This window comes from Thamnophis elegans, chromosome 4 (genome assembly GCF_009769535.1).
Source record: "Thamnophis elegans isolate rThaEle1 chromosome 4, rThaEle1.pri, whole genome shotgun sequence".
In the NCBI taxonomy this organism is placed as follows: Eukaryota; Metazoa; Chordata; class Lepidosauria; order Squamata; family Colubridae; genus Thamnophis; species Thamnophis elegans.
The window spans coordinates 98,737,212-98,764,594 of NC_045544.1; the positions used below are offsets into that span (position 1 = coordinate 98,737,212).

Below are 27,383 nucleotides of genomic sequence, written 5' to 3' on the forward strand. Positions count from 1 at the left end.
TCAACAGTTTTTCTTTTTTAAATATACTAATTAAGCTAATTCCTTTTACAAAACATTATATTAAGTCAATTTTCTCAATTCCACATTGGAAATGCATCTGAAAGTTTGCACAACCTGACTTGTGACTGTTTGGCTATTATATCCTATTCATACTGTAAAGTGAAACCCATCACAAAACTGTCAATGTAAAGTCATCTACCCTTCACGTCCCCCAAAGTACTGCCAATTTTGCATTCAAAGTAAGATCTAAGATCAGCTCCTGTCATGTGGCATCTCTGTAACTACTGATGTTCTATCCTTGCAAATTTGCCACTGGTTGAAAACTGACAGATTTTATGGCAACAGATCACAGGTGTTTGAATCCTCTTTTCTTATTCAATGTCTCCCTTTAGTGAAATGTCATTAAAATGGCATATCACAAGAAACAGAAACTGATAAAGCCCAATAAGAATGCCAGATACAGAAAGGCAAACAAAAGGAAAGTTCCTACACTACAACTTATATAAGCTGAGTTAACAACAACAAAAAGTTTACAACAAACTAAGCCCACAGGCTGCCTTCACAAAATCAACCACTTCTTATCTCATAAGTTATTCTAGCTTCCAATGAGAAAAGACAGTTAGTTTGATGTATTAGTTAAGGTACTAGTCTAGAAACCAGATGAATTCTAAACCTCAGGCATGAAAGCTGGTTGGGTGACTTTGGGCCAGTCAGTGTCTCTGATCCTAACCAACCTCACAGGTTGTTGTTGTTGTTTTTAGGAAAACAGGCAGGGTTTTTTAGAGGTTGCCATCAAACAATCAAATATATTTTTAAAAGACAGGATAAAATATAATAGTAATAACTGCCAGTCAAATACTTATTATCTTTAAACAATACTAACATGTGCCTTGGCACTATAGGTTTTATCCCTTCTTGGTCTCTTATCTGTTTGTTATGTGGCTACTCTATCATTAGAAGTAAGTGAATGCTCTAAAATGGTTTTTTAAACTTGGTAACTTTAAGATGTGAGGAATTCAATTCCCCAACCAAACAATGGGAATTAAAATCAACCTATCTTAAATTTCCCAAGTTTGACAAATATTGCTCTAGAACTTCCTAGGAATTTTAAAAGCTATGAGAATATAAAGTTTTAATTAAAACGATCTACTGTATATCAGACTGCTCTAAAAGATTACAGAAAAACTTCAATTGGTTCTCAAATAATAATCACATAACTTATTAGAATTAGCTGCCACCAATATCCTTTTGATAAAATGAAAGTATCTTCATTGACTTTTAGATATTATTTCATTATAGTATGCTAACATATATAGGTAGCCCTCATTTAACTATTGCAATTGGTACTGGCAACTTTGTAACTCAGTAATGTAGTCATTAACTGAAATATCAAAAGACTGAAACAGAGTTTTTGACAATTCTACTGTGGTGGTTAAATGCAACATCATACGACCACAACTTACAATTGACTACTGACTTCTCTACTGATTTTGCTTGTCGAAAGCTAGCTATGAAGCTTGCAAATGGTGATCAAAGTGACTGTTGTAACTTTGAGAAACAACTGCAAAGCTACATTTTCAGTGCCATCGTAGGTTCAAATGGTCACTAAACAAAGGAGTTGTTAACCTAAACACATAGTTGTTAACTATGTGATGGAAAGTACTAAGGAGGTGGATCCCCAGGAGGGAAGGGGTGCATTCCAGAGGAGTAATAACATCAACAACTCAGCCCAGATATCATGTGAGAGAGAAAGACAGCCTCCTTGTAATAATTGACAGACTAAATTGTAGTTGCAGCAGGTAATAGAGTTTTCAGTCTGGCAAGATTTTGTCTATAGGTGCGAAACAGTAAAAAAATTCAGCTTGGAAGTACTGCCAAGTGTCATTCAATCAGAATATCAAGTTTCTATTTTAAAAACCCTCAAATTCTATTATTATTTTATATTCAGTGCTGTTTCTCCTTAAAGATCCTAGGTATCTTAAATAGATCTATATTTATATATGTATTCATTTATTGAACTCATATGTCACACATTTGCTCAATTAAAAGCAAGATATATACAAATTTTCCTCAAAATGTTTAATAAAGTTAGAAATTCTACAAACATCGCTTTTTGAACAACTGTGTAAAAAAGCAACTATTGCCTGTTTTTTTTCTGCTAAACACAGAAGCAGTTGTTTAAATTCAATTAGCCATTGCCTCACCCCATAAAATAGCTCTCAAGCTCACTTTGGTCCTACCAATATAACCATGATCTTGTTTAACCAGGCAATAGGTTGCAAAACTTTAAGAGATAGCTTTAGATTGTGCTGCCCATGTGTACATAATGTACAAATTATCTATAATTATTCCTTCTGGCATAACATTTTAAAATATAGGTTTTTTTTCAGAATACCATAATCTTTATAAAATTTAGTCAAGGACAACATACTGATGTCTCAAATTACTGACTTGATTTTTCTTCAGTAAGTATGACTGACTCTAATACTGTAGATCAAAAATCAATATTTCTGAGACCCATCCAACCTTTCATAGAAACCAGCATTAACATTCCCAATATTTCAGAGATTGCTGTATATTATTACAGGCAGTCTTTGCTTACCAATGATAGCTAAGATAGGGAATATCATCGCTAAGCCACATGGTTGGAAAAGGCAGTTCAATATTCTCAGTTGCTGTCATTAGGTGAATCCCACATGGTTGTGGCATCCTGAGGTCACCATTGGTCACCATTTGCAATGCCCTGCCAGCTTCCCCATTAAATTGACTTCTCAGAAGCTGGCAGTGAAGGTTACAAATGGTGACCATGTGACTGCAGAATGTTGGAATATTGTGATTGTAAGCCAGTTGCTAAGCACCTGAATCAAGGTCACATGACTGTGGGGACCCTGCAGTGGCCCAAACTATAAGGACCAGTTGTAAATCTCTTTTGCTCAGACTCAAAAATTCAAATGGTTGCTGAATGAATGATTATTAAATGAGAACTACTTATATATTAGACATGTACAGTCAACTGATTTATTAATTTTGAGTATGACATATTGTTCATGGACTTGCAGTATAAACATTTTATTTAGATTTTTAAAAAGCATAATAAAATATATGTTAACTGGTACTATATTTCTCTACTGAAATTTCTTAATGAAAAATTCTTGACTACTTTGTACAACAATTCTTAATGGAAGTGTGTGTGTGTGGATGTGGATATATATACACACACATATACCAATATATGGTTTCTTATTAAAGAAACATTATTTTTATTCTAAGAGTCCTTTTAGTCCCAAATTTTCATTCAAATCCAACTCAGCAAAGCATTCTGATCTGATGAATAGCTTGGCATTTCAACTATATTGCAGTTTTTCTTAACAATGTATCATATAAGCTCACAATAAGACCAAACAACAGGGAAAACCAGATACAAATAAACTATAATCAACATTTCCAGTTAGAATCAAACTAGTACACAGCATGAAATAAAAATATATTAATGTTGTTATTAGTTCCACAGCAATTATAAGAAACAAAAGAAATTTCAGGGGAAAATGGAAATTAATGAAAGTAATGTATTTTCTAGAAGAACGTCTTTCAAAAAATTCTACTTTCAGTAAAACAAACTAAGATATCCAAAATACTGTTCTTGGATTTTGATTTCCAGAGGTAATAGAAATAAATTTATGCTTTGATTTAAATAAAAAAATAGAGAAGTGCAAATATTCATATTAGATATGTTATTTGCCGTCAGCTAGAAATATAACTATAATTCACACATGCATCATTTGGTTTTTCTTAAACTGTGAACCAATTTTTATATTTGTTCAACTGCACTTGCAGTTATATGGAGATTACATATATATTGCTTTACGATTGTAGCCCATTCCCAAATTTCAGAAAAATAATAATACTTAAACATCAAGGTTTGCAGACCTGTTTTGTCTGAGATTGTACAAACATATGTACACATGTACACATAAAAGAGCAGATTTTCTCATAATTATATATCTCAGAAAGGCAAGAGAGACTAATCCATAAGTAACAAATGATGTAAGCGTACATATTTATAGGCAAAGGAACTCAAATTACTATAGATAATGCATCCATACGCATAGATAACGAATTTCTACTATAGGTAATGGAGCTCAGGTTACTTCCTGTGCCTGTCCTCTTTTGGAATCAAAGAGAGGACTAAGGTGGGGGGGGGGGATAAAACAGGGAAGAAAACATCTCCCATAAATCACGAAGCAGCGGCAGTTTGGGAATGTCAGGTGCCAAAAAGAAAACAATTTCTACTGTAAATCTATGGAATTGTTGTAATAAGATAAAAAAAAGCCCTGGTCTTATCAACTTGATTTAATTGATTCCATTCATCTAAGAACAGATTTTCCCCACAACAGGCATCTACTATTGCTGACATCACTGGCCAATAAATCGTGATTTCTTTCTTTTTTATTATCTCTTTTATTTATTAAACATGAAACTTAGTCAACTGAACATTTAAAAATGTGTCACAAATATCATTGACTGATACTGATAGCAATAGCAATAGCAGTTAGACTTATATACCGCTTCATAGGGCTTTCAGCCCTCTCTAAGCGGTTTACAGAGTTCAGCATATTGCCCCCAACAACAATCCGGGTCCTCATTTTACCCACCTCGGAAGGATGGAAGGCTGAGTCAACCCTGAGCCTGGTGGGATTTGAACAGCCGAACTGCTGAATTGCAGTCAGCTGAAGTAGCCTGCAGTGCTGCATTTAACCACTGCGCCACCTCGGCTCTGATGGTTGATATGGGTTGCTGCCAGCATCCTAGGTATCAAATCAAGTATCTTCTTAAAATATATAATATTCTGAGTAGAGCAGGTTTTTGCAGTTCCGCTGGTGTTACTGCGGGAAGCTGCAATGTCTTGATGTGTTTTATAAAATTCTTGGACATAGTACCAAGTGCCCGGATGACAATGAGTATTATTGTTACATGTTTCATCCATAGCTGTGTAGTTTCGATGCCCAGGATATGATATTTCATTTTTTTTTCAGTTCTTTTTGACTCTGACGTCTCCTGGTACCGCAATATCAATAAATTGTACGTTTCAGTTTTCGACAACTGTGATATCTGGTGTGTTGTATTCCAAATGACAATCCATCTGTATTCAAAAGTCCCACAAGAGCTTCACCTTCTCATTTTCGATAACTTTTTCCACTTTATGTTCCCATGACTTTTGGGATACAGGTAAGTCATATTTTTTTACATAACTACTAGTGGATTAATTCAGCAACTCGGTTGTCTCTAGCTTTTTAATCAGTTTGTGCAATTTTGCTGCATTCACATATTAAATGTGAAACAGTTTTGACTTTGTTGTTGCAAAGTCAGGAGTTTGGATTGTCAGTGGGTTTTTGTATCTTTGCTTTCATGGCATTAGTTTGTAGTGCTTGTTCTTGAGCAGCCAGTGTAAAACTTCAATTTCTTTCTTGATGGTTCCCATCTTAAGCCATGCCCAAGTAGTTGTCATCACATTTTCCTTCAATGTGTTTCAAGTGCTGTCCATGGAAAGCTTTGTTTTTCTATCTATTTAATCTGTCATCCAGCTGTTTTTCCTTATATTCTGTCTTTACTTCTGTTGTTTTTATAACGTTCTCTGTTTTCACAGCCTGCAGCAATTTTTCTATACTTTGGGTCACACAATCATTCAAACTTCATTTTTCTTCTACAATTTGATGGATTTGCAATAGCCCTCTGCCCCCTATTTTTCTTGGCAGGTACAACCTGTCGATGTCATAGGTTATTATTATCTCTTGTATTCATTAAACATGAAACTCAGTCAACTGAACATTTAAAAATGTGTCACAAATACCATTGACTGGTGCTAATATTATAAATATTATAAATAAATATTATTATTATTGTTGTAGTTGTTGTTATATTCGGGTATTTGTGTTTGCGTGCATGAAGTATTTCCTAGATATTCTAACTCGTAAAAGAATTCCGACGTTGGATATTTCATACCTTGATTTATGAGGGGATGTTTGTTACTCCGCCTCAGTCAGGACACGTGACCCTCGAGGACACATGCTGGGAGCTCCTGTTCGGGCTACCTGGAAGGGGCCAGGGAAAAACAAGGCCAAGATGCCTCGAACTAATTAAGACTCTAGCGAAGGATTCTCAGTGCTCACAAAAGGTGCCTGTCCTGTCACACCCCTCAGTGGTCTGATCTCCCTTTCATATCGGCATGCGCTATAATTATTCTTTTTCCCTGGAGGCGGACCTCCACCGCCATCCCAGTACCTGACGGCGAGGATTCGGCCGTCCTCACATCCTGCCGAGCGGAGCCACGATCTCTGGTTGCACCTCCAATACCCAGCGCCCCCCAACGCGCATCTTGCCCACCTGCCCCGCGGCAGAACCCTGGTGGACCCGCGTCCTTCTCGGCAGCGGCTCGGAAGGAGCTCCTTCTCGCTCATTACCTGCCCGGGAGAGAGGGAAGCGGGGCCGACCTGCGGCCCCGAAGGGTCATACCCGCTCTAACGGCCCGGCTAAGTCCAGTTTTCTCCTCAGGCGACTCAATCTCTCTCTTTCCCTCTCCCTCATCCAGGCCCAGCCTGAGTTCAGCATCGGCGCGTAAGCGCGGGGGTTGTCCCACCCACTAAGGGAGCTTGGGAAATGTAGTGTTCGCCTTTTGCGCGTCGTTTGAAGTGTAAGGTTGCGCGAGAAAAGATCTCAAGCGCGTTTGTGGGGGAGCTCTTTTCTCCTCACACATGCGCTTTGGAAAGATGGGAGGCCCACCCATTTATCGCTCTTTAACTGTCATAATTGAATGATCTTTAACCACCAATGAAACTGTTGAGTAAAAGAACAATTAAGATTAGAAAGTGTTGGACCCTTCCTCTTTCCTTGATTTTTTAAAGAGGGGGAGGCGATAGCCAACCGTTTTGTCTGAGAAGTTTTAATAGATTGCTATGTAGCAATTACTGGATTATATTACTCAGAATATCCCTTCCCATTTATATAATTGTATACATTTATAGTTTAGGCATTTGGTATGGATTAGTCACACAAAATTAGGCAGTGGATGTGTTGTACAAATATAATGGTTAAGAACTGATGAAAGAAGCTGACTTTTTAGCCCCATTTAATTTTGTTTTAAATGAGAGAAGAAACGTGAGGTGAGGGGGGGGGGGTATTTGTCCTTATTGACAAATCTATAACAATAATATGCATATGTTGTTGAACATGGGCTCAAGCCTTAACCTTTAGCAGCTTTGCATTAATTTTACTATCAACTGGACTGGATGTTATTAACTAGGATTTTTTAAATTTTATTTTTGTTTGTTGTGTCACTATTGCATCGAAGTGTTTCTACTATGTAACTATTTTGAGAGATATATAATTTTAAGGTAACTGAAAAATAAACAACTTTTACTTTTTTTTCTGTGGCAAAGAAGACAGTAATACCTAATAATAGTGTTCCAAATCAAATAAACTTTGAAAGTTATGTAGCCTATTGAAATGATTATAAGCCAACAACCATGTCTTGTGCTCTGATCTGAAGCACAACTTCTGCCCACAAAGCTCGCAGCTGAATCATAAAGCTTCCCCTCTGTTGCCTTTTAAGAGACCGGTATGATTTGCAGCACAAGGCTTACGTTTTTCATCAGGGAAAAGAAAAGCTAATAGTTGACTTTTTCAGTGTGATCTCGAGAAATAGTTTGCCATGGATTTCTAATACAGATTAACTGCGCCCCGTTCACGGGGATGTTTTCCCTGCCTTTTCTTTTCTGCAGAACTGATAACATGTAAAGCACTTATCAGAGCATTTTTGCAGGCTACAGAAAAGGGGGAAAAGGACTTAATCGTAAGAAGGGCGCAGCTAGACATGGTGAACGACGTTGTCAAGTCTCCTCAGAGTACGGCGTTGGCTCGCGTCGTCATAGTTACGAATCCTCCAGCCGCGCTTAGCTATGACGATTTTCTCAATGGCCGGATGTGCTTTGCTTCCGGGAATTGAGGCCGTGGAAGATTTCTTAGTTCGGTCTTATAGCAAGAGAGCGCAATTTGTCTTGGTGAGGATAGAAGATTTTTGTAGCGGTGGTAATGGTGATTGCTGACAGCACTTCCTAGCAGGTGCAAGGGAGTACTTATGTCGCCAGGTCCTACAGCGTGAAATGGGATGAGCAGGCGCTGTTGGAAATGGAGGTTATCATAGGGGTAATATGGGAATATAGTAGGCAATTTTCAGCATCAGAAATATCTCATGAATGACCTTGTTTTAATATCTAGAGCAACCCTGAAAGGTAGACTAGACTCTTCAATTAAGATAAAAAGAGCTAGCCAAGAGGTATAAAGCAACGTATCATAGAATCGACTCGTGGCTTCCTCTCTTTGCCCAATTAATTGGGAGTAATTAGATAAGCTAAATTCGAAGAGATTAAAAAAAAAAAGGCTACACACTATAGTTAAACTAAAGAAACCACCATAAGCTGCAATAATTGCCATCAATTTGAATGGTATTAAAACGGAATAAGAGTTGTGGGAAAGGAGACAGTCGATGGTAAAATGTTGGTCCAGCATCTTTATTCTGAGGGTGGGCAGGGTAGTTATTATTATTTTTATATGGTGCTTGTTGATGTCCATTGGCTGCCAGAAATAAACTTTGGTCTAATTCTACCCTTGTAGGCTAGATTGCTGGGTACATGTATAAGGGGAGAAGTATTAATATATTGAAAAGTTAATTATGTCTTATAGTGCGTTAAAATATTGAATGAAGCCTATTTTATAATTACATGGTACCTAGGAATTTTATTGCTTTGAATTTGCAGGATATTTAATGCAAAATTTTATATAGATGTATTTTAAAATTGTTTGGGCTTTGCTGTCTACTGCTGAGGTTCTTAAAAAAATTATACATATCTGTCTTTTATCTGGGATTTTCACCATTTTTCTATAGGATGAGTTGTACCTATTTTCTAATGTCGAATAGGAAAATAAAATATATTGAGAGGTTTTGACATAGATTCTACTCCAATTATCATAGTAAATAAGACAGGTTTTATTCTGTCCCTATTCATGTGCACTTATTTTCCCAGAGTAAAATTTGAAACATTAAGATGAATTATCTGTAATGGTTACATAACTTTATGTAACCATTACATAATTTATCATTTATTAATGTTATTAATGATAAATTAACTTTTGACTGATACTCTGATCAAGAGTTCGCTTAGAATGGTATCACAGATTTGGCAGGACTATTGATTTTATTAGAGGCTGCAATCATATGTGGTGGTTTATTTGGTTTTGCACTGGCATATTATGTGAACCTTGCCTGTTGTGATTTATTAAATAGATAATGATTAACTACTATAGTATTGCAGGTGTAAAATAGGTAACAAAGTAAAAGTTTCACCAGTGACAGAAACAAAGTTTCTGAAAATGCTAAATACCTACTGTACCATGCAGTACTTAAGCATAATTATAATTGTGTGTGCTAATTTAGAATGGAATCTGCTGGGACATTTGATATTTCTTGGTTCCCTAGACTCTTTCCTAAGTTTCTTTACATTCATTACTTTTGTGATTCCAGGTGCTGAGATCAAGTTTCTTTTTCCTGTACAGATCCAATTGCATGGCCGTAGAGACAGTAGTTACACAGAGAATGGGTCCAGAGAGGATCTGTCCAAATGAGCATGAGCAGCTGGGGCTCCAAGAACCATCTGATGCAATCCTTGATCCCGTTGGCGAATGGAGTAGTGAAGAACCAGAAGACGAGGAGGACGAGAATATTAATAATGGCTATGTATATCAGCCACTGAACCAAGAACTGGATCAGGGATCAACAACACATGAATCATCAGCAACTAGCACAGAGCCAGCTCTTGACATCAATCAGCGACTTCAGGTGGCAGTTTTGTTTCAAACACCCTATATGGGAAGTAATGCTACCAGAAGAAAAATAATGCATGTATCTTTACATTTTGATTAATTAATGGCCCTGTGTATCATATGCAGGCAATGAGACTACATCTGCCTGATCCACCTATCGAAAGTGATAACGAGGATGAAGAGAGACTGGTAGCTCAAAGCAGCCACAGTTCAATCCCCATGGATCCAGGTAATATATCAAAACTTCCAACTTTGTGTCCTGATATATTGTATAAGGATATTTATAACTTTATTTTAGACATTTGATGCAGATAGTCTGACACACTATACTATTTCATCACTATACATATAAAAAGCTGCAGTCCTTACTTCTTCAGGATCACCTAGCATTTTTTCCTCTCTAGCCAAGATTATTACTCCATTTGTCTCTACAATTCTCTGAATTAAATTTAGATTTTATCAATCTAGAACTAGTCCATGTGTAAACCTGCTTTCTTCTTTCTTAATCTTGGTATTGGTATGTTTGTGTAGATATACATTTCACGTTAAGCTATAGTGTGGTTTTAGCTTAGGATGATCTAAGAACTCTGCCATGTGCTTTGTAGGATTATATGTTAACATAGTTAATTGTAGTTGTCCAGTAATAAAAATAAACTATGTCTTAGTGAAATATGTGAAGCCACTATGCAGTGTATATTATCACATCTACTTTTGTAGTGGTTTGTCATATATTATTATTTGTTTGATTTGGAAATAAAACTACAGGCATGATGGCCTAATGGAAACCATAGCCATTAGCAGGATTCCTTTTCCTTCCTTTAGTCAGGCATAGAATAGGTTTGTCTGTCATCCTAATCCAACTGTATTGAGGTTTAACATGAGCAAATAGTCTTGTATCCTACTATTATGCCACTTCATCTCCAGTTGTTCAAATTAGTCTTTGGCAATTGCCTGATTATTTTAAATAGCAGAATGAACATTATTTATCAGAACAGCATGTAAATACTGTGTTTCCCTGAAAATAGACCAAACTGGAAATAAGCTCTAGCATGATTTTTCTGGATGCTCATAATTCCCCCCAGTTAATTTTGATCTCCTTTTATATGATCACTAGCCCTTCATACTAGTTTATTTATGTTGAATGGCAGAATATACACAATACAATACAATAGCAGAGTTGGAAGGGACCTTGGAGGTCTTCTAGTCCAACCCCCTGCCTAGGCAGGAAACCTTATACTGTTCCAGACAAATGGCTATCCAACATCTTCTTAAAGACTTCCCGTGTTGGGGCATTCACAACTTCTGGAGGCAAGCTGTTCCACTGATTAATTGTTCTAACTGTCAGGAAATTTCTCCTCAGTTCTAAGTTGTTTCTCTCCTTGATTAGTTCTACCCTCAGGTGCCCTGGAAAATAGTTTGACTCCCTCTTCTTTGTGGCAACCCCTGAGATATTGGAACACTGCTATCATATCTCCCCTAGTCCTTCTTTTCATTAAACTAGACATACCCAATTCCTGCATGTTTTACGTTCTTCATGTTTTAGTCTCCAGTCCCCTAATCAACTTTGTTGTTCTTCTCTGCACTCTTTCTAGAGTCTCCACATCTTTTCTACATCGTTGCAACCAAAACTGAATGCAGTATTCCAAGTGTGGCCTTACCAAGGCATTATAAAGTGGTATTAACACTTCATGTGATCTTGATTCTGTCCCTCTGTCTATGTAGCCTAGACGTGTGTTGGCTTTTTTGGCAGCTGCTGCACACTGCTGGTTCATATTTAAATGGTTGTCTACTAGGACTGCAAGATCCCTCTCACAGTTACTACTATTAAGGAAGATACCACCTATACCTGTGCATTTCATTTTTCTTGCCTAAATGTAGAACCTTACTCTTCACCATTGAATTTCATTTTATTAGATAGTGCCCAAGGTTCAAGTTTGTCAAGATCCTTCTGTATCTTAAGCCTGTCTTCTGGAGTGTTGGCTATTCCTGCCAGCTTGGTGTCATCTACAAATTTGATGAGTTCCCCATTTATTCCCTTATCCAAATCATTGATGAAGATGTTGAAGAGTAATGGACCTAAAACAGACCCTTGGGGTACTCCACTGCATACTTCCGTCCATGTAGATGCAGTTCCATTGAGGACTACACGTTGAGTGTGGTTGGTCAGCCAGTTACAAATCCATCTGGTGGTGATGCTGTCCAACCCACATTCTTCTACTTTATCTAGTAGTAGGTTATGGTCTACCTTATCAAATGCCTTACTGAAGTCCAAGTAAACTATATTGATGGCATTCCTCTGGTCCACTAATTTTGTCACTTTGTCAAAGAATGCGATAAGATTAGTCTAGAATGATCTGTTTTTAACAAACCCATGTTGGCTTTTGGCTATTAATTTTTTACTTCTAGGTGTTCACAAGTTCGTTGCTTGATTATCTTTTCCAGAATCTTTCCTGGTATTGAGGTCAGGCTAATAGGTTTCCTGGATCTATTTTCCCCCTTTTTTGAAGATGGGAACCACATCAGCTCTTTTCCAATCCTCTGGCAGTTCCCCGGTACTCCAGGATCTCTGAAAGATATAGTTCAGTGGTTCTGAGATCTCGTCTGCCAGTTCCTTCAGAACCCTGGGGTGTAATCCGTCTGGTCCTGGTGATTTGAACTTGTCTAAGATAGACAGGTGCTCACTTACCATTTTTCCCTATTTCAATTTCTGTTCCTAATCTTATTTTTGATAGGTTGGACTGTTTTATCCCTTTGTGTAAAGACAGATGCAAAAAGAGTTAAAATAGTTCTGCTTTCCCCCTGTTGCTTGTCACCTTCTTGCCACTTTCTCCCAGCAATGGACCAATTGCTTCCTTAACCTTTTTCTTGTTTTTAACATGTTGGAAAATGCTTTTTTTCCCTATTTTTGTGGCAAGCCTTTTTCATTGTGAGCCTTAGCTTTCCTTACTTCATCTTTACAGACTCGGGCTATTTGCTGATATTCTGCCTTAGTTATGTTCCCCCTCTTTCCACTTTTTATACTTAACTTTTTTGTCTTTCAATTTGTCAGAGAATTCTTTATGCAGCCATGCTGGTTTCTTTTGGGAGCTGTTATTTTTCTTCTTCATTGGTATTGTGCTAGACTGAGCTTTTGTAATCTCATTTTTCAAAATTTCTCAAGCTTCTTGAGTTGTTTTCCTTTTGAGGATTCTCATCCATGGAATTCTTCCCAAGCTCTAAGTTTATCGAAATTAGCTCTCTTAAAATCCAAGAGTCTAGTTTGACTTTGTTCTACTACTTGTGTTTGCATAATGTTGAATTCCAATATTGCATGGTCACTTGCCCCCAGAGTTCCAATGGCTTCAACACCTATCTTTTCCTCTCTGCTAGTGAGAATTAAGTCTAATATGGCTGAGCCCCTTGTTCCCTTCTCTACTTTTTGGGAAACAAAGTTGTCTGCTAGGTTCGTTAGGAATATGTTGGATCTTCCACTTGGTGCAGTTTGTTTCCCAATTGATGTCAGGATAGTTAAAATCCCCCATTACTATTGTGGTGTGCTTCCTACATACTTTAGTTAGCTGACTAGCAAAAAGTTCATCTACTTCCTCTGCTTGGTTGGGTGGCCTGTATTATAGACCTATGGCAATGTCGTTTCCCCCCAACCTTTAATATTGACCCAAATGCATTCAAGATAGTTCTCATCATTGTTGTGCTCTATTTCTGTAGAGATGCAGTTATTTCTTATATATAGTGCAACTCCACCTCCTCTTTTATTTGTTCTATTTCTTTTAAATAATTTAAATGCTTCTAGCTGTATGTTCCATTTGTGGGTTTCATCCCACCAAGTTTCTGTAATGGCAACAATATTGTATCTGCCCTCATTTACTTGAATTTCTAATTCACCCTGTTTATTCCTCATACTCTGTGCATTGGTGTATAGACATTTGAGTCCATTTTGATTGACCCTGTGTTTACTGTCTACATAACCTGTGGTATGCCTGATTGCCCCTATTTTCTTGCCACGAGTATGATTCATGCACATGGTATGGCACTATTAAATGCTTAGTTTTGCTTGACAGCAGGAATGATAAACTTACCCACACAAACATCTATATTACATGCGCTGATAACCCTATGAATTTTAGATTTCTGGGGACAGAAATGTTCTGTATCAATTGATTCTCTGTCCCTGCTGTTCAGTTTAAATGTTTATACAGAAAATCTGTGAATTTAATGCCATGTAACTCAGTCCCTTTCTTGGATGGGTGCAAACCATCTCTTTTGTACAGTTTTTCATTGGACCAGCTGCAGACATCATGACTAATAAAACCAAAGCCTTCCCTTTTACACCACTCCTTTAGCCACACATTAAACTCTGCTACACAGGCCCTTCCCTTTTTGTTCCTTATATACTGATAAAACCTCTGAAAAGATAAGCCTATAACCTACACTACTAAGTTCATACCCCAAGCTCTGGAAATCATTCTTCACATAAAATACATCTTTTTGGGACAGATCATTTGTGCCAAGATGTATAATAGCATCAACATCACAGTCCTCACTTGCATTCTTGACTATTTTAAGAATACGCCTCTTGTCTCTGCTGGCAGTAACACCTGGCAGACACCTGACCTCTTTTAAAACCTCCATATCCTTTCCTAAATTTGCATCCCTCACGATTGAATCACCAACCAGAAGGTGACTTCTCTTTTTACATACCTTGATCTTCTTGTGCTACTGATGTGTGATACCTGGGTCCCCATTTCGCCTTTCCAAAGAAAGTTCTTCAGTTTGGACCACGATCTCTTGCTTATTTGAGTCATTATCACAACTACCTTGAGCTGTCCCATTAAAGTCAGCAAGAGCGCTACATCTGTTATGCTGGGTTACAGCAAAAGCTGCGTGTTTATGGTTCACAGCTCTCACCGTGACAGATCCCATGGCATCTCCATAGTGTGGAATGGCCAAATTGGGCACCTAATTTCTGCTTGGAGAGCAGAGATTAGAGATTCTAGATAGGTAATCTGTCTATGTAGACTAGTAATTTGTTTACAAAGGGGACAGTATCCAAATTTGAAAAGAGTACTGCGAAAGACAGGTGCAAAACAGCTATTACATTGAACTAAGCTGGTCATTTTGAAATAAAATAAAATCACAATCTCAAGCGCACTAATTCAGAATGTATTATTGCTATTTTGGTTTATAGATATATGATTTGTGTGCCATTGGGCACGCAGGCTACTACCTAGTCCTCTTTGTCTCTCTAACTCCCCGCTTGTAGCCAGCAGCTCCAATCACCAGCGTCAGGAAAGTTCAAATGAAATGGAGTTAAAGGGCCACTACCTAGTCCTCTTTGTCTCTCTGACTCTCCCTTTGTAGCCAGCAGCTCCAATTACCAGCCTCAGGAAAGTTCAAATCATTCATATATATATATAAGTTCTCATCCTTTGCCCTTTTTTTAAATTCTAGAACATGTGGAATTAGTGAAAAGGACCATGGCTGGAGTCAAGCTCCCTACACTGAGCATTCCTGCATGGGCCAATGAGATATCGGATGAGCAGTGGCAGGATATGGTGCAACGAACACTGCAAGACAGACAAAGTCAGAATGGATTTAAGCCAGAATGGAAATGAAGAGCTTCTTGTCTACAAAGAAAACATCTAAACTGGAGTTAATCTACTTTAAACTATCTTGTTCTAAAGTGATTAGGTAGTTATCTCACTTTTATTCAGCACTGAACCTGTCAATTCATCTGGTAAAACTGCAAATAATTCACTAGTTGTCTATAGTACTTAGTTATAAATGCTTAGTGGTGGTGACTGTAAGGCTGTTTTCTTAATCCTGAAAAGAAAAAAATGTTTTGGATATGTGTTTAGTCTGTTCTTTCTCCTCTTCCCCACTACCTATTGTGACACATGGGCTAAAGAGCTAAACGTGGCCATGAGGTGCAGTCCAGTGTATCATCTTTTCAAGAGATCCATTTTATTTAGTTCTGTACATACAGGGACATCTGTACAAAATCCAACACTGTCATACTATGTAATACTCTACTGAAAATAAAGTACACCATATGTACATAATGAATTGAAAAGCAGCTTAATACTTGTGTCCAGGCAGTGAATGCATCATTTAGTTGCTTCCCCCCCCCGCCCCTCTTGGGAAGGGCTGTATAAGACACGAAAGAGGCAGCTCCATCCCTATCCATGTAAAAGTAAGGAAAGATAAAAGCTGAAATAGGGACAAACGCAAGAGTTTTAAGTAGAGCTAGATTAAGGTACAGCATAACTGGAAGTTGTGTATAGCTGAGGTGCTCATTTGGCTTGAAGTGTGATTTTTATTTTTTTACCTCTTTACATACAGCTTTTCTGATAGTTAGATATATAGGACACTCAAATGAATTGGGAGCAAACTAAAATTTAATATTAGATCCCAAACACAAGTTCCCTGATCCCAAAGAAAAATTAGACAAAGCCTATATTTACATCTAAGTGTACAGCATATGATGCTCAATTACAGCCCTGCTCCACCTATGCAAAACTGTAACAGGCATAGAAGTGGTGTGTAGCATACATGTGGATAATGAAGGATACTTTCCTATGGTCCTTCTCATTTACAGAGCCCAACCTTGAGGGGGAATATATAAGCAGACAACCACATTGGTGTTAAGGAGTTCCAAGTTTTCTTTTGTTCCTCCCACAGCTAACCACACTTTGAAAAACCAGTAGCTGAATGTGCAAGCTACTCAGTGAACCTTCATTTTGTTTGATTCTGTCACTGAACCAAGGAACATCTTGCAAATCAATTATAAGTTCCCATTTAACTTCCTTCCACATATGCTTCAACTGGAACCTTGCAAGAAGATTAAAAGACATCCATAGTATGAGGAACTATAGCCAGACAGAGCATCTTGAACAACAGATATTGAAAGTGTTTTGACAGCAGACAGTGGAGGTTAGCATCATCATATATTCTAACGTCAGTCTCAATTCTAAGTGCCTGTCCTCGTGTAGTTAAAATACTACCATGCGCAAAATATGGGTTGCCAAAGTAATAATGTTCTGGGGGAAGGAAAAAAGCTTTTCAGAACTCCAGAAATAGGCCAGTGAAGCTTGAGCATGTTTAATGATCACGGAATGCTGATGGACTATTAGTAAAGGGACAAAAATGGTGGAAAAATGAAGAATTCCACAGAGAAAAATACCAAAGAGGAATGTATCAGACTGAAATTTGTTTGGCTTGAATGATGGGTAAGCCCAGGCACTGTGATTTATTCAATAATTCATGGTTTAAAAGAGAATAGCATGATATAGGTACCCAGCCTGTGGCTTGAGTATCAGTATGGAAAATTGGCAAATGTCCACTCTTTAATTGCAGTTTTTTAAGAGTTAAAAGATATATCTGAAGAGGTAAATTCGGTGAATATTGAAATGAAATATGCTACAAATCAACTTCAGTCAAGTCATTAAAGGTACAATGGAACAGAATGGTATAAGTAAGCAGACAAGACAAAATTACAGCATATGGAGATTTAAATAACATGAAAAAAAGTCTTACAGTCCAACATTATTACTTTTCTGATATTCCACTTTTTCCCAATAAGCCCCCCTGCCTAAATGAGCAATAAATGAGTAAACCCTAAATGTGGAGGGGGGGCGGAGACAACGACTCACTAAAAACATTTTTTCTAAAGCTAGAGCATAGTATACCGTAGGCTTCCCCTTCTGTGATTACCATGATCCAAATTCAGTCAGCAGCTTTTCAACTATGAGAAGCTGTTAAATAAATGTAACTATTATATTCTGGCTACCCATACTTCAAAGAAATCTGTATACCCCAAATTATATATTCCCTAAGGTGAATTTCTGCTACTTCTTGATATTTGGTTTCCTGAACTGACGAATGGTGCTAGAACAGCTGGAATCCACATAAACACTGAAAATAAAACCATGCTAGCTGAGAGACAATGGGAGCATAAATTTAGCAACAGGGTGAGGAATTAACTGGGAAAGACTAGCTCAGTTGATAAATGGAAATTGGAGTTTCCTGCATTCTTTATTTAATTTTTCCTATGATTTTCAATATGCAAAATGCATAAAGCTATTTAAGATTTGCTGGCGCTTAAAACCCAAAAGCTGAAAGGAAAGTTGGCATTATTAGTAGAGAATGTGCTTAACAGCTACTCTCCCTCCAGTACTAACAAAGATAGACAGAAAGCAAGACTCAAGTAACACATTCATGCAGCAACTGCACAATAGCTGCCAGGCACATAGATCAACTGCAAGCCTCTATTTGGAAGGTGAAAATTCATTGAAAGCATTATCTAAATCACTGGATTTGGAATTATGCATGACTGCTAATGCAAACACAATTTCAGGGAAGGGGGGGATGTACGATATCACCCTTACTCATAACAACCAAACGCAGCTGCAATCTCCATCAGATTAGTTATTTATTCTAAGTCTTATGGGAGTTTTCTCAAGAGAAAATTGCCTATACCGACTTGTTTAGTCAATATAACATAACATTTCCATTATGCAGACCACCCAGTTGTGTGATAGGTGGAAAGAGAATGAGAATATCAGTCAAGGGCTCTGGATGACTGATAAACAGATAAATTCCCAATGCCCTGGTCCTGGGACTTTAGAATTATTATTTTTTTTGTACAAATTCGGGAATTGGGATGTTCCTTTCAATGGAATGATATTCTCACAGGTTCCTAGGCTCCCATCACACGTGCACACAAAACACAGCCTTAAAAAGATTTAAAGCAGGAGTAAGTGAAAGTGTGGTGGGATATGAGGTACAATGTAAAATCAAACTGAACCTGAAAGAATGAGAATGGAGTGGAGGACAGGCACAGGTCACCATGTTCATTCCCTAGCTATACGTTAGAACAAAGTGCATTTCTGTGTACCCTCCAGGGTCTCCCTAGCCCGTCAGAGTGCCTCCTGGCTTGAGGTGAGAAATTCTTCTGCTCTCTTGTGTGCTTCCAAAGCCTTTATGGTGTAGACATCCTGAGGAAGCTCTGATTTCCGACGCAGCAAAACCTTCTCCTTCTTTATATCTTTCAACATCTAAACACAAACACATAACAGATTAAAGATAGTTTGTAGAATCTGCAAATTTCTCCCAAGAGCTAACTTGCTCTCTTCTCTCTGGTATTATATACAGATTACTAAATCATGGCCAAATTGGGTTTAATTAGGGCCATCTCCCAAGTCCATATAATACCTAATTGCTCACTGTACCCAATCTCTGTTTTCAAATGATGACACAGATAGATGCCACTACGTCTATGATGCCACTAAATTCTAGAACTCTTACAATAAAAATCAATGTAGAAATTGCTAAGCAAGCAGGACAGGGCAGTCTGTAATTTTTCATATGATGCTGGATTTAAAACCTATCAACCTTGGCAACAGTTATCAGAGATGATGGGAAACTACGCTCTAGCAATTTTTGGAAGGTGACCAATTAAATCCCTGACTAAGATACATAACTGTTTCATTTTCCTTTAAGGCATCAGCTTTCAAGTAATAATAATCAGGCACAATGTCACACAAGCAAGAGAACAACAGAATTACTACAGTCAGAAATTAAGTATTAACAAAGTGTGCAGCAAGCGAATAATTGAAGTACCATATTTTCTGGAGTATAAGACGCACCATGATTTTGAAGAGGTAAATTAAAAAAAAAAATCCTGCACTTTGCAGGCCTCAAACCCTCTGCATATCTCGGTTTTTGAAGAAGAAAAAAAGGAGGGGGGCATGCAGAGCTTTGGGAGGCTTGTAGAGTGCTCCTGAGGGCTGGGGCAGGGCAAAAATGAGCAAAATGCCCCCCCCCCCTTTTTTTTGCACAAATGAGCCTTTTTTGCAAAAAAAAAAAAAAAAAAAGTCATGCAGAGGCTTTGGGAGGTTTGTAGAATGCTCCTGGGGGCAGGGATGAGCAAAAACAGCCTGTTTTTCTGCTCGATTTTACTCTCCCTAGCCCCCAGGAGCACTTTGCAAGCCTCCCAAACCCTCTGCACATCCATTTTTGTAAGGGGGGCGGGGTTTTGGTAGGCCAAAAATGCTGTATTCAGTGTATAAGATGCACCCAGATTTTCACCCTTTTGGGGAGGGGGAAGGTGTGTATTATATGCCAAAAAATACAGTAGGGTAAGCTGAGTCAATGATTATAGATCAATATACACATACTACAATGATAATGAAATTCAACATGAAAGAAACAATCTAGACAACACTCTAGTTTACAAATCAGCAACATAGAAACTAAGAAGCAATACCAGTCAAAGTATCTTAAAGAAATACAACCATATATTGTGTGGTTGTTTTATCTTTTACAAAATAGGACCATTTGTTTCATAAGAAACAAAGGGAACTCCGCCTCTGACTCATATTATTAGAGATTGCTCTTTTTCAACTCTACTTCGGTTTGATTTATGCAACAACAGAAGCCTGTGGGCATAGTTTCTTTTATCCCACTGTAATCTATTTTATTGCATTTTACTGTGTCTTATTTATTGTACCTTGCTGTTGTTGATGTTCATGCTTTGTTATGGTCAATTGACTAAACAATAAAATATACTATACTTAATCTGTGGGCACCCAATTTTTAAAAACTATTTCATGACAGAAAAGATATGATACAAACTCTTTCAAAGAGCTTTCAAATTTGGTGTTTCAAATTCAGATTGGAAAAAAAAATAGCTAATAGTATGCTAGCAAGAGGCAAAATTAAGAGGAAACAGAGGAAGTACAGAAGGTAGGAGCAAAGGAGTAAAAAGTTATACTCTCCTGCTGTACAAAATACAATGGATATCCCAACTGTGCCCATTCCAAAGCCAAGTCTAATTATGACATGAAGCGTATGAATACTGGAGTTGTGTCATGGACCTACATAATTCAAGGAGAATCACCACAAGGAAGGACAAATGCTTTTGTTGCAATGTTAAGAATGTAACTTAACCATCCCAAATACTATGGGATTGATTCCCTTATGCCTCCTCTTGAACTGTTGATTTTGTCCTTTCATGCAAAATGTAATTAAGTTACGAAGTAGTCAGTGTTCCAGCTACCCATAGGTATTTATTTAGTCCTAAGTGCATCCAAGTGACTGTTAGCTCATTTCACAGTTACTAGAATAATTGTATATTTGTTTCCAAAAAGCCATGTAAAGCAAACAAACTATTAAGAGGAATGAACTGGAAAGGTTCTGTGACTTGGTGTTTTGTTTTCGGAACTCAGAAACTGTGGGTTAGTTTATAAATCTGCAGTAGTCAGAAATACATCCAGTATGTTGTTTTAAAAACCACTGTCCCTCTATTTTAAGTTGTGGTAGCCGACGAATCCTTGCACACATTTCCTAAGCTATTTGAGAATTAAGGATTATTTTCCACCCATTCTGCCTTTCCACAGAGAAACCATGTGCCAATCGTTTATGACTAGCTTGCCTTTGAGCCAAGTAAGGGTCTGTCAAAATTTGCTTGCTTGCTTAAGAGAAACTAATTACCAGGAGCTACACGCTACAGATAGGCTCTGGAACAATTGGGTTTATATAATTAAGTCACCTGTACAGCCTCTGTTTCCATCGTTTTCTTCAGTAGCTGTATGTCCTCTGCAGTGGGGGTCTCCGTCTCCATGCAATAAACAGGAGGCAAAGGTGGGGGTGCGCAATACGTGGGGTACTGCAGGAACACAGCACACAGAAAAATGGGAATGCAAGCTCAGCAACTCAAGTACTAGAACGTCAAATGTTTAGACATATACACAGATCCCAAAAAGAAAAAAAAAGGATATAATGTGAATGTTTTCAATTACAATTCATCATCCCTTTGTGAAATAGGTTTGGGGATATAAAAGTTACCAAAAACTTTCATTCTTAATTCAGATATTCTCTTATAATAGCAATAGCAGTAGACTTATATACCGCTTCATAGGGCTTTCAGCCCTCTCTAAGCGGTTTACAGAGAGTCAGCATATTGCCCCCAACAATCTGGGTCCTCATTTTACCCACCTCGGAAGGATGGAAGGCTGAGTCAACCCTGAGCCGGTGAGATTTGAACCGCTGAACTGCTGATCTAGCAGTAGCCTGCAGTGCTGCATTTAACCACTGCGCCACCTTGGCTCTTGGCCAATAAAGGGGGTTGATTCATTTTTTTTGTTGCAATGGTGAAAATCCCAATTAAAATAATGAAAGTATCAAGACATAAGATCCAATCTTAACTAAAACCTAACAACACAATTGCTCCTATGCAGCTATTACCTATTCAAAACTAGAAATTTATTCAATATTCAAAAAGGTTTTGAGTTAAAGGAATCAGTGCCTGAAAAAGTCTGAATTTCTACAAGAATTAATACTGGGGGTTGCATTATATTTCACATAAAATGGTACAATGATATAGGAGTAATACTATAACATTATCCTTTAAACAATTCTATGTCTCTTAAAATTAAGTTGGATGAAAAAAAAATTAAACAGATTCATTTGAAATGTGGTACTCCATGACTATATATAAAGTTTTCCTATAAAGTTAGCTATTCTTGTCTTTCAGGTAATACCGTGTTTCCCTGAAAATAAGACCTGTCCTGAAACTAAGGCCTTGCCATATTTTTCGGCTGGGCAAAAATATACGACCCCCTGAAAATAAGCCCCCTGGACAACCCCCCCCTCCAGCCAGGCAGAGCACCACTCACCAACCTAGCAATATCCTGAAGGCGCCAAGCCGCAGGAGCTGGGGGGGGAGGGGAGCAAAGGCGCTGTCTTTGGGATACTGCTAGGTTGGTGAGTCGCGCTGAACCCAGCTGGAGTGAGGGGTTGCTGGGTGGCTGCTCTCATGAGTAGCCCCCTGGCAATCCCCCTTTCCAGCCGGGCATAACGCCACTCACCGACCCACTAATATCCCAAAGGATATGGTTGTGGGCCGGTTGCCGGAAGACTGGTGGGACAGAGAGTCTTCCGGCAGCCGACCCACAACCATAGAGTGTAGTCCCAGAGCGGCCGCTGCTGGAAGACTCGGCAGCGGATCTCCAGAATTTGGAAGCCGGTTATGCTCGGAGCTTGGGCCAGGGCATAGTGACGCTGGGAGGCACACGAGCTGGGGCAGAACAGGTGCTTGTTCAACCTCCCTTTCCAGCTGGGCAGAGCGCGAGTTGACCCATTACTGGGTCGATGAATGGCGTTCTGTCCGGCTGGAAAGGGGGGTTGCCGGGCGGCTGCTCGTGAGAGCAGTTGCCCAGCAAACCCCCACTCCAGCTGGGTACAGCGCCACTCACCAACCTAGCGGTATCCTGAAGACAGCAAGCAATGTGAGCGCCTTTGCTCCCCCTCCCCCCAGCTCCTGTGGCTTGGCGCCTTCAGGATATTGCTTGGTTGGTGAGTGGTGCTCTGCCTGGCCAGAGGTGGGAGGTTGTCCAGGGAGCTTATTTGCGGGGGTGGGCTTATATTTTTGCCCACGAAAAAAATGTGGCATGGCCTTATTACCAGGACATGTCATATTTTCGGGGAAACACGGTACTGTCCATGCTATATGTAGAAATTCAGATTTTGTCCCTAGAAACTCCAACTAAGAAATCTTACAAGCCCTGCTGTTAGCAGAAACAGTAATCAGCTGGTGGACTACAAAGGCAGTTTCTGACATTTATTCCTTTAATGTAATGACTTACCAAACTTATGAAGCACTCATCTAGTGCCAGACTAAGGCAATAAACAGAGCTATGATAGGTACTTGGGTCTCCCAGAAAAACTAGAGTAGTTTATTTTATTTTAGCAACTGCTTAGATGCATGCTTATCAGTACCAGAATACCATCAGATAAAGCATGTGACCGCATTTGGTCTTTACACTTCAATTTTATACATTGGAAACAAAAGCTGAGAGTAACATTTATTGCACCACACACTTAAGTCACAATCAATTTTAAACACAAGTTTTAGTTCAGCATTCCTAAGAGTGTTTGGCAATATTACCTAAAAATAGAAGAAAGTGAGGATATTTCAGAACCTTTCATCTGATCATAATAATAATTACCTGAGGATTCTGCCGAGCTAACTCCTCAATCTTGTGCCACACCTCTTCTCTTTCCTTCAATCTGAACCGCCCTCTGAAGATGGAGAGAAATTTATTTTTTGTATTAAAACTTCTAGTTTATCGTTTCTCTAGAGGTCAGATCATGTTACACCATTCTAAATACAAAGCCTGAAAAGCATTAAGACTATCCCATGCTACACAGATTCAAATATAAGTACTTCTTTCCCTCCCCCCCCTTTATAAATAGCTTAGAAAAATGTAAAATCCTTCCCACGTATGTCATAAAGTAATACCTTTTCTACTTTCATCCCAGGTTCTAGAGTGACCATAATCATTTCCATCCTCCCCCCAAAAAAGCAGTTCACTCATTTCACCCAATCCTATTAACTAAATTCTTCAGCAGGTAACAGACATTAACCCCCATCTGTCCATTTAGGCAGGGGTGTCAAACTGGCGGTCCATGGTCTGGATGCATCACGTGCAGGCCACCCCACCCCAGCTCCGTGAATGGGAAAAATATTGCGAAATGTCAGGTGACAGCAATGTGACGCAGCGAGTTTGATTTAGTGTGTTATGGAACTGAGCAGACCATGAAGCTACTAATCCAGAAATTTAAATGTTTACTTGGAAGTAAAAATAATTTACCCTGCAATAAATATTAAAAACTTTGAAACTGTTTTTAAAGTGCTGACTGAAGATCATTTATATTTCTTATTCTCAAGAAACATTTACAGATTTGCAGTTTATGCTTCTTAGTATGGGTAGTACTCAGAATAAGGGATGCACAGAATTGCTTGCTTTCTACCTATTGGTGACATTATAATACTGCAGTGGTGGGATTCAAATAATTTAACAACCGGTTCTCTGCCCTAATGATTTCTTCCAACAACCAGTTCACCAAATTGCTCAGAAGGTTAACAACCGATTCACCCGAAGTGGTGCAAACTGCCTGAATCCCACCACTGTAATACTGGTATACATTTCCAATATGCAAAGTGAAAAACCCATTCTTTCCCTATTCCTCTTATTTGGGTTGAGGAACTCTGCCAAAACATGCACAATATAAAGCACCAATGAAAACTGGCACATTTTATGTGTGTAAGATTTTCATGTTAGCAAAGCCACCATGGGGTACAACCTAGGTCACTCAGAAAGCAGGTAATATTCAAATTGACTTCATACAATTTCCAGCCTGTTCTTATATGGAGATCATCAAGATAATAGTACAATATGATTTATACTGACATTAGATTCCTAAAATGTAGAAGTTCAAACTAATATTTGAGATCACCTATTCCAATCTCATCTCTGGTGAATGTATTTACTACCATACCATCCCCAACAAATGGCCATCAAGTTTTTGTTCAGTACTTCCAATGAACTCTACTGCAATTTCACTGCTGAAGAGCTATTACCCTGAAGGAATTTTCCTGATGTTTAAGTGACATCAGGAAATGTTATGACACCTAGAGTCACTTTTTAGAAGAGATGGGCAGAATAGAAATGTAATAAAATAAATGTGCTTCATCACAAGTTAAGACCACTGTTTCTTAACTTGATTTCTAGACTATATTAAACAACCCCTCCCTGGTAGTTCTTCAAATATTGGAGGGCAGCTTGTTTTCTCACAATGTTTCCCCCCTGTAGCTCCTTATTATCAACTTGGCTGTTTTGCTCTTGCTACACTTCAATATATCAATGTCCTTTCCTAATATGTGGCATTCCCAACTAAATGAAATAGTCCAAATGTGGATTTTGACTAACAAAAAACAATTAGTCTTGAATCCCGATATTGTTTTCTATCTGCTGTGGCCTTAGCATTGTGTTATCCACATATTTGATCCAAGTCATTTATAAATACACTGAATCATATAAAGCCTAGAAAAAAATCCCTTCAGTTTGCCACTCAACATTTTCTTCCAGTGTGTGGAGACCCAGAGGACCTCTCACTGAGTATGATTATTCAACCATTTTTGTACCCACACAATAACAATAACAACATGGTCTTGTCCATATTTGGCTATTTTCCTCCACATGAAAGACCCTGAAGCTAAGATACACTGCGTCTGCTTCATTCTTATGGTCTACTCGTTACACTATTTAAAAAAGGAGAACAGATTGGTTTGGCATTGTTCTTAGTAGATCCATAGTGGCCACAGCAAAACAATACAGTTTTTGCCAAATACTTACAAACCTTTCTAGAATTTGCTAGGTAACAATGACAAGCTAATTGGACTCATGTTCTTTTTATTCTTCTCCAGTCCACTGGCACTGTACTCATTTTATATGATGTCTCAAACATCATAAAAAGGACTTCCAAGATAACATCCACAAGCTCTTTTAAGAGTCTCATGTGGAATTAATTGGGCTCTGGAAACAAATTCATTCATGTTAGTCAGGTGCTCCCTAACTATCTCTACTTACCTTGGGTTGCCACTCCCTTCTTGTGTCAACTGTTCTGTTTAGGTCCATTTGAATACAGTTCCCCTTTGAGAAAAAGACCAAAGCAAAGGAGGAATTGAGGAGCTCTGCCCTCTCCCCATAGTTTCTTACCATCCTGCCATCTTATCCAAGCAACGGGCCCACCCTTTCCTTTTTCTACTAACATAGCCAAAATAGTTACATTGTCACTTGCAACTTGCAAATCTAAGTTCCTTTTGAGGTTTAGCTTTTCTATAGACACCAGCTACTTGCTGGTGTGCTTTCTTGGTCCTCTGCCAGTCTTGCAAGATAGTCCAGACAGGAAGCACACCCAGAGGAACTAATTCTACTTTATTGTAAGGTTACAGAAAGAGACTCTTGCAAGTTAAATGCATTTCTTCCCTGTTGCCTTGACAGCCCAAGAAACTAGAAGGGGACCCTTCCTAAACATTTATCATGCCCATATTCCTTCTGCAAGTTGAGCTGCCTCTTATCCAACTGTCCCTCTGCTGTAGCTTTTCCAAGGCCATTCTCACATACCTTCATCCTTATATCTATATTTTATTTCCTAAACCTGTCCTTCTTAATTTTTGGTTCAATCAAAAGCTCCCTATACATCAACATGTTTTGTCTCACGTGTAATAGTGTACAGTTATATTTTAATATTTTCTTTTTGAGACATCCCAAACATTCCTTTTGCCTGCCTAATAATTGTCCAAGATTAATGAAACTGGCCAATGTTCCCTTTTTCCTCTTCATGGCATTTGGAAATTAAGATGATTCATTACTTCCACCTAAGGGCTTGGGGTACCACTGCTTTCAGCTCTTCAACCAGGTTTTCCTTTGGTTGGTTCTGAACTCAGAAGACTCACTGGAGAAGAGCCTAATGCTGGGGCAAACGAAGAAGGGCACGACAGAATGAGGTGGCTGGAAGAAGTCACTGAAGCAGTTGGCGTGAGTTTAAATGGACTCCGGGGGATGGTAGAGGACAGGAAGGCCTGGAGGAATGTTGTCCGTGGGGTCGCGATGGGTTGGATACAATTTCATGAATAACAACAACAAGGTTCTGAACTGGGAAATAAT

The 27,383-nt window shown here is 38.5% G+C and overlaps 3 protein-coding genes across 6 annotated transcripts in view; 1 reads left to right on the forward strand and 2 right to left on the reverse strand.

Moving 5' to 3' along the window:
• The window catches only part of KLHDC3 (kelch domain containing 3), a 50,797-nt gene extending 44,171 nt beyond the window's left edge, over window positions 1-6,626 (reverse strand). Inside the window, 1 exon segment of the mRNA XM_032215734.1 lies at window positions 6,382-6,626. The gene's annotated coding sequence lies outside the window, so the exon portion shown is untranslated.
• A 1,343-nt stretch (window positions 6,627-7,969) lies between these two features.
• On the forward strand, window positions 7,970-15,943 carry MEA1 (male-enhanced antigen 1). Of its 4 annotated transcripts, none has more exons than XM_032215668.1 (4): window positions 7,970-8,054; window positions 9,575-9,889; window positions 10,000-10,102; window positions 15,322-15,943. In XM_032215668.1, exons 2-4 carry the CDS (start codon window positions 9,617-9,619, stop codon window positions 15,483-15,485), a joined length of 540 nt encoding a protein of 179 aa, XP_032071559.1. In that variant the 5' UTR covers window positions 7,970-8,054; window positions 9,575-9,616; the 3' UTR covers window positions 15,486-15,943. The 4 variants fall into 4 exon arrangements, with proteins under 4 accessions (XP_032071559.1, XP_032071560.1, XP_032071563.1 ...); XM_032215669.1 differs by having other exon boundaries at window positions 9,607-9,889; XM_032215672.1 differs by having other exon boundaries at window positions 8,032-8,115; window positions 9,607-9,889.
• The window catches only part of PPP2R5D (protein phosphatase 2 regulatory subunit B'delta), a 50,726-nt gene continuing 39,197 nt past the window's right edge, over window positions 15,855-27,383 (reverse strand). The window contains exons 14-16 of the mRNA XM_032215667.1: window positions 23,880-23,952; window positions 21,422-21,538; window positions 15,855-18,926 (exon numbers count right to left, since the gene is read on the reverse strand). Of these exons, the coding sequence (XP_032071558.1) occupies window positions 18,789-18,926; window positions 21,422-21,538; window positions 23,880-23,952 (328 nt within the window). The 3' untranslated portion in view covers window positions 15,855-18,788. The remainder of the gene's footprint in view (window positions 18,927-21,421; window positions 21,539-23,879; window positions 23,953-27,383) is intronic.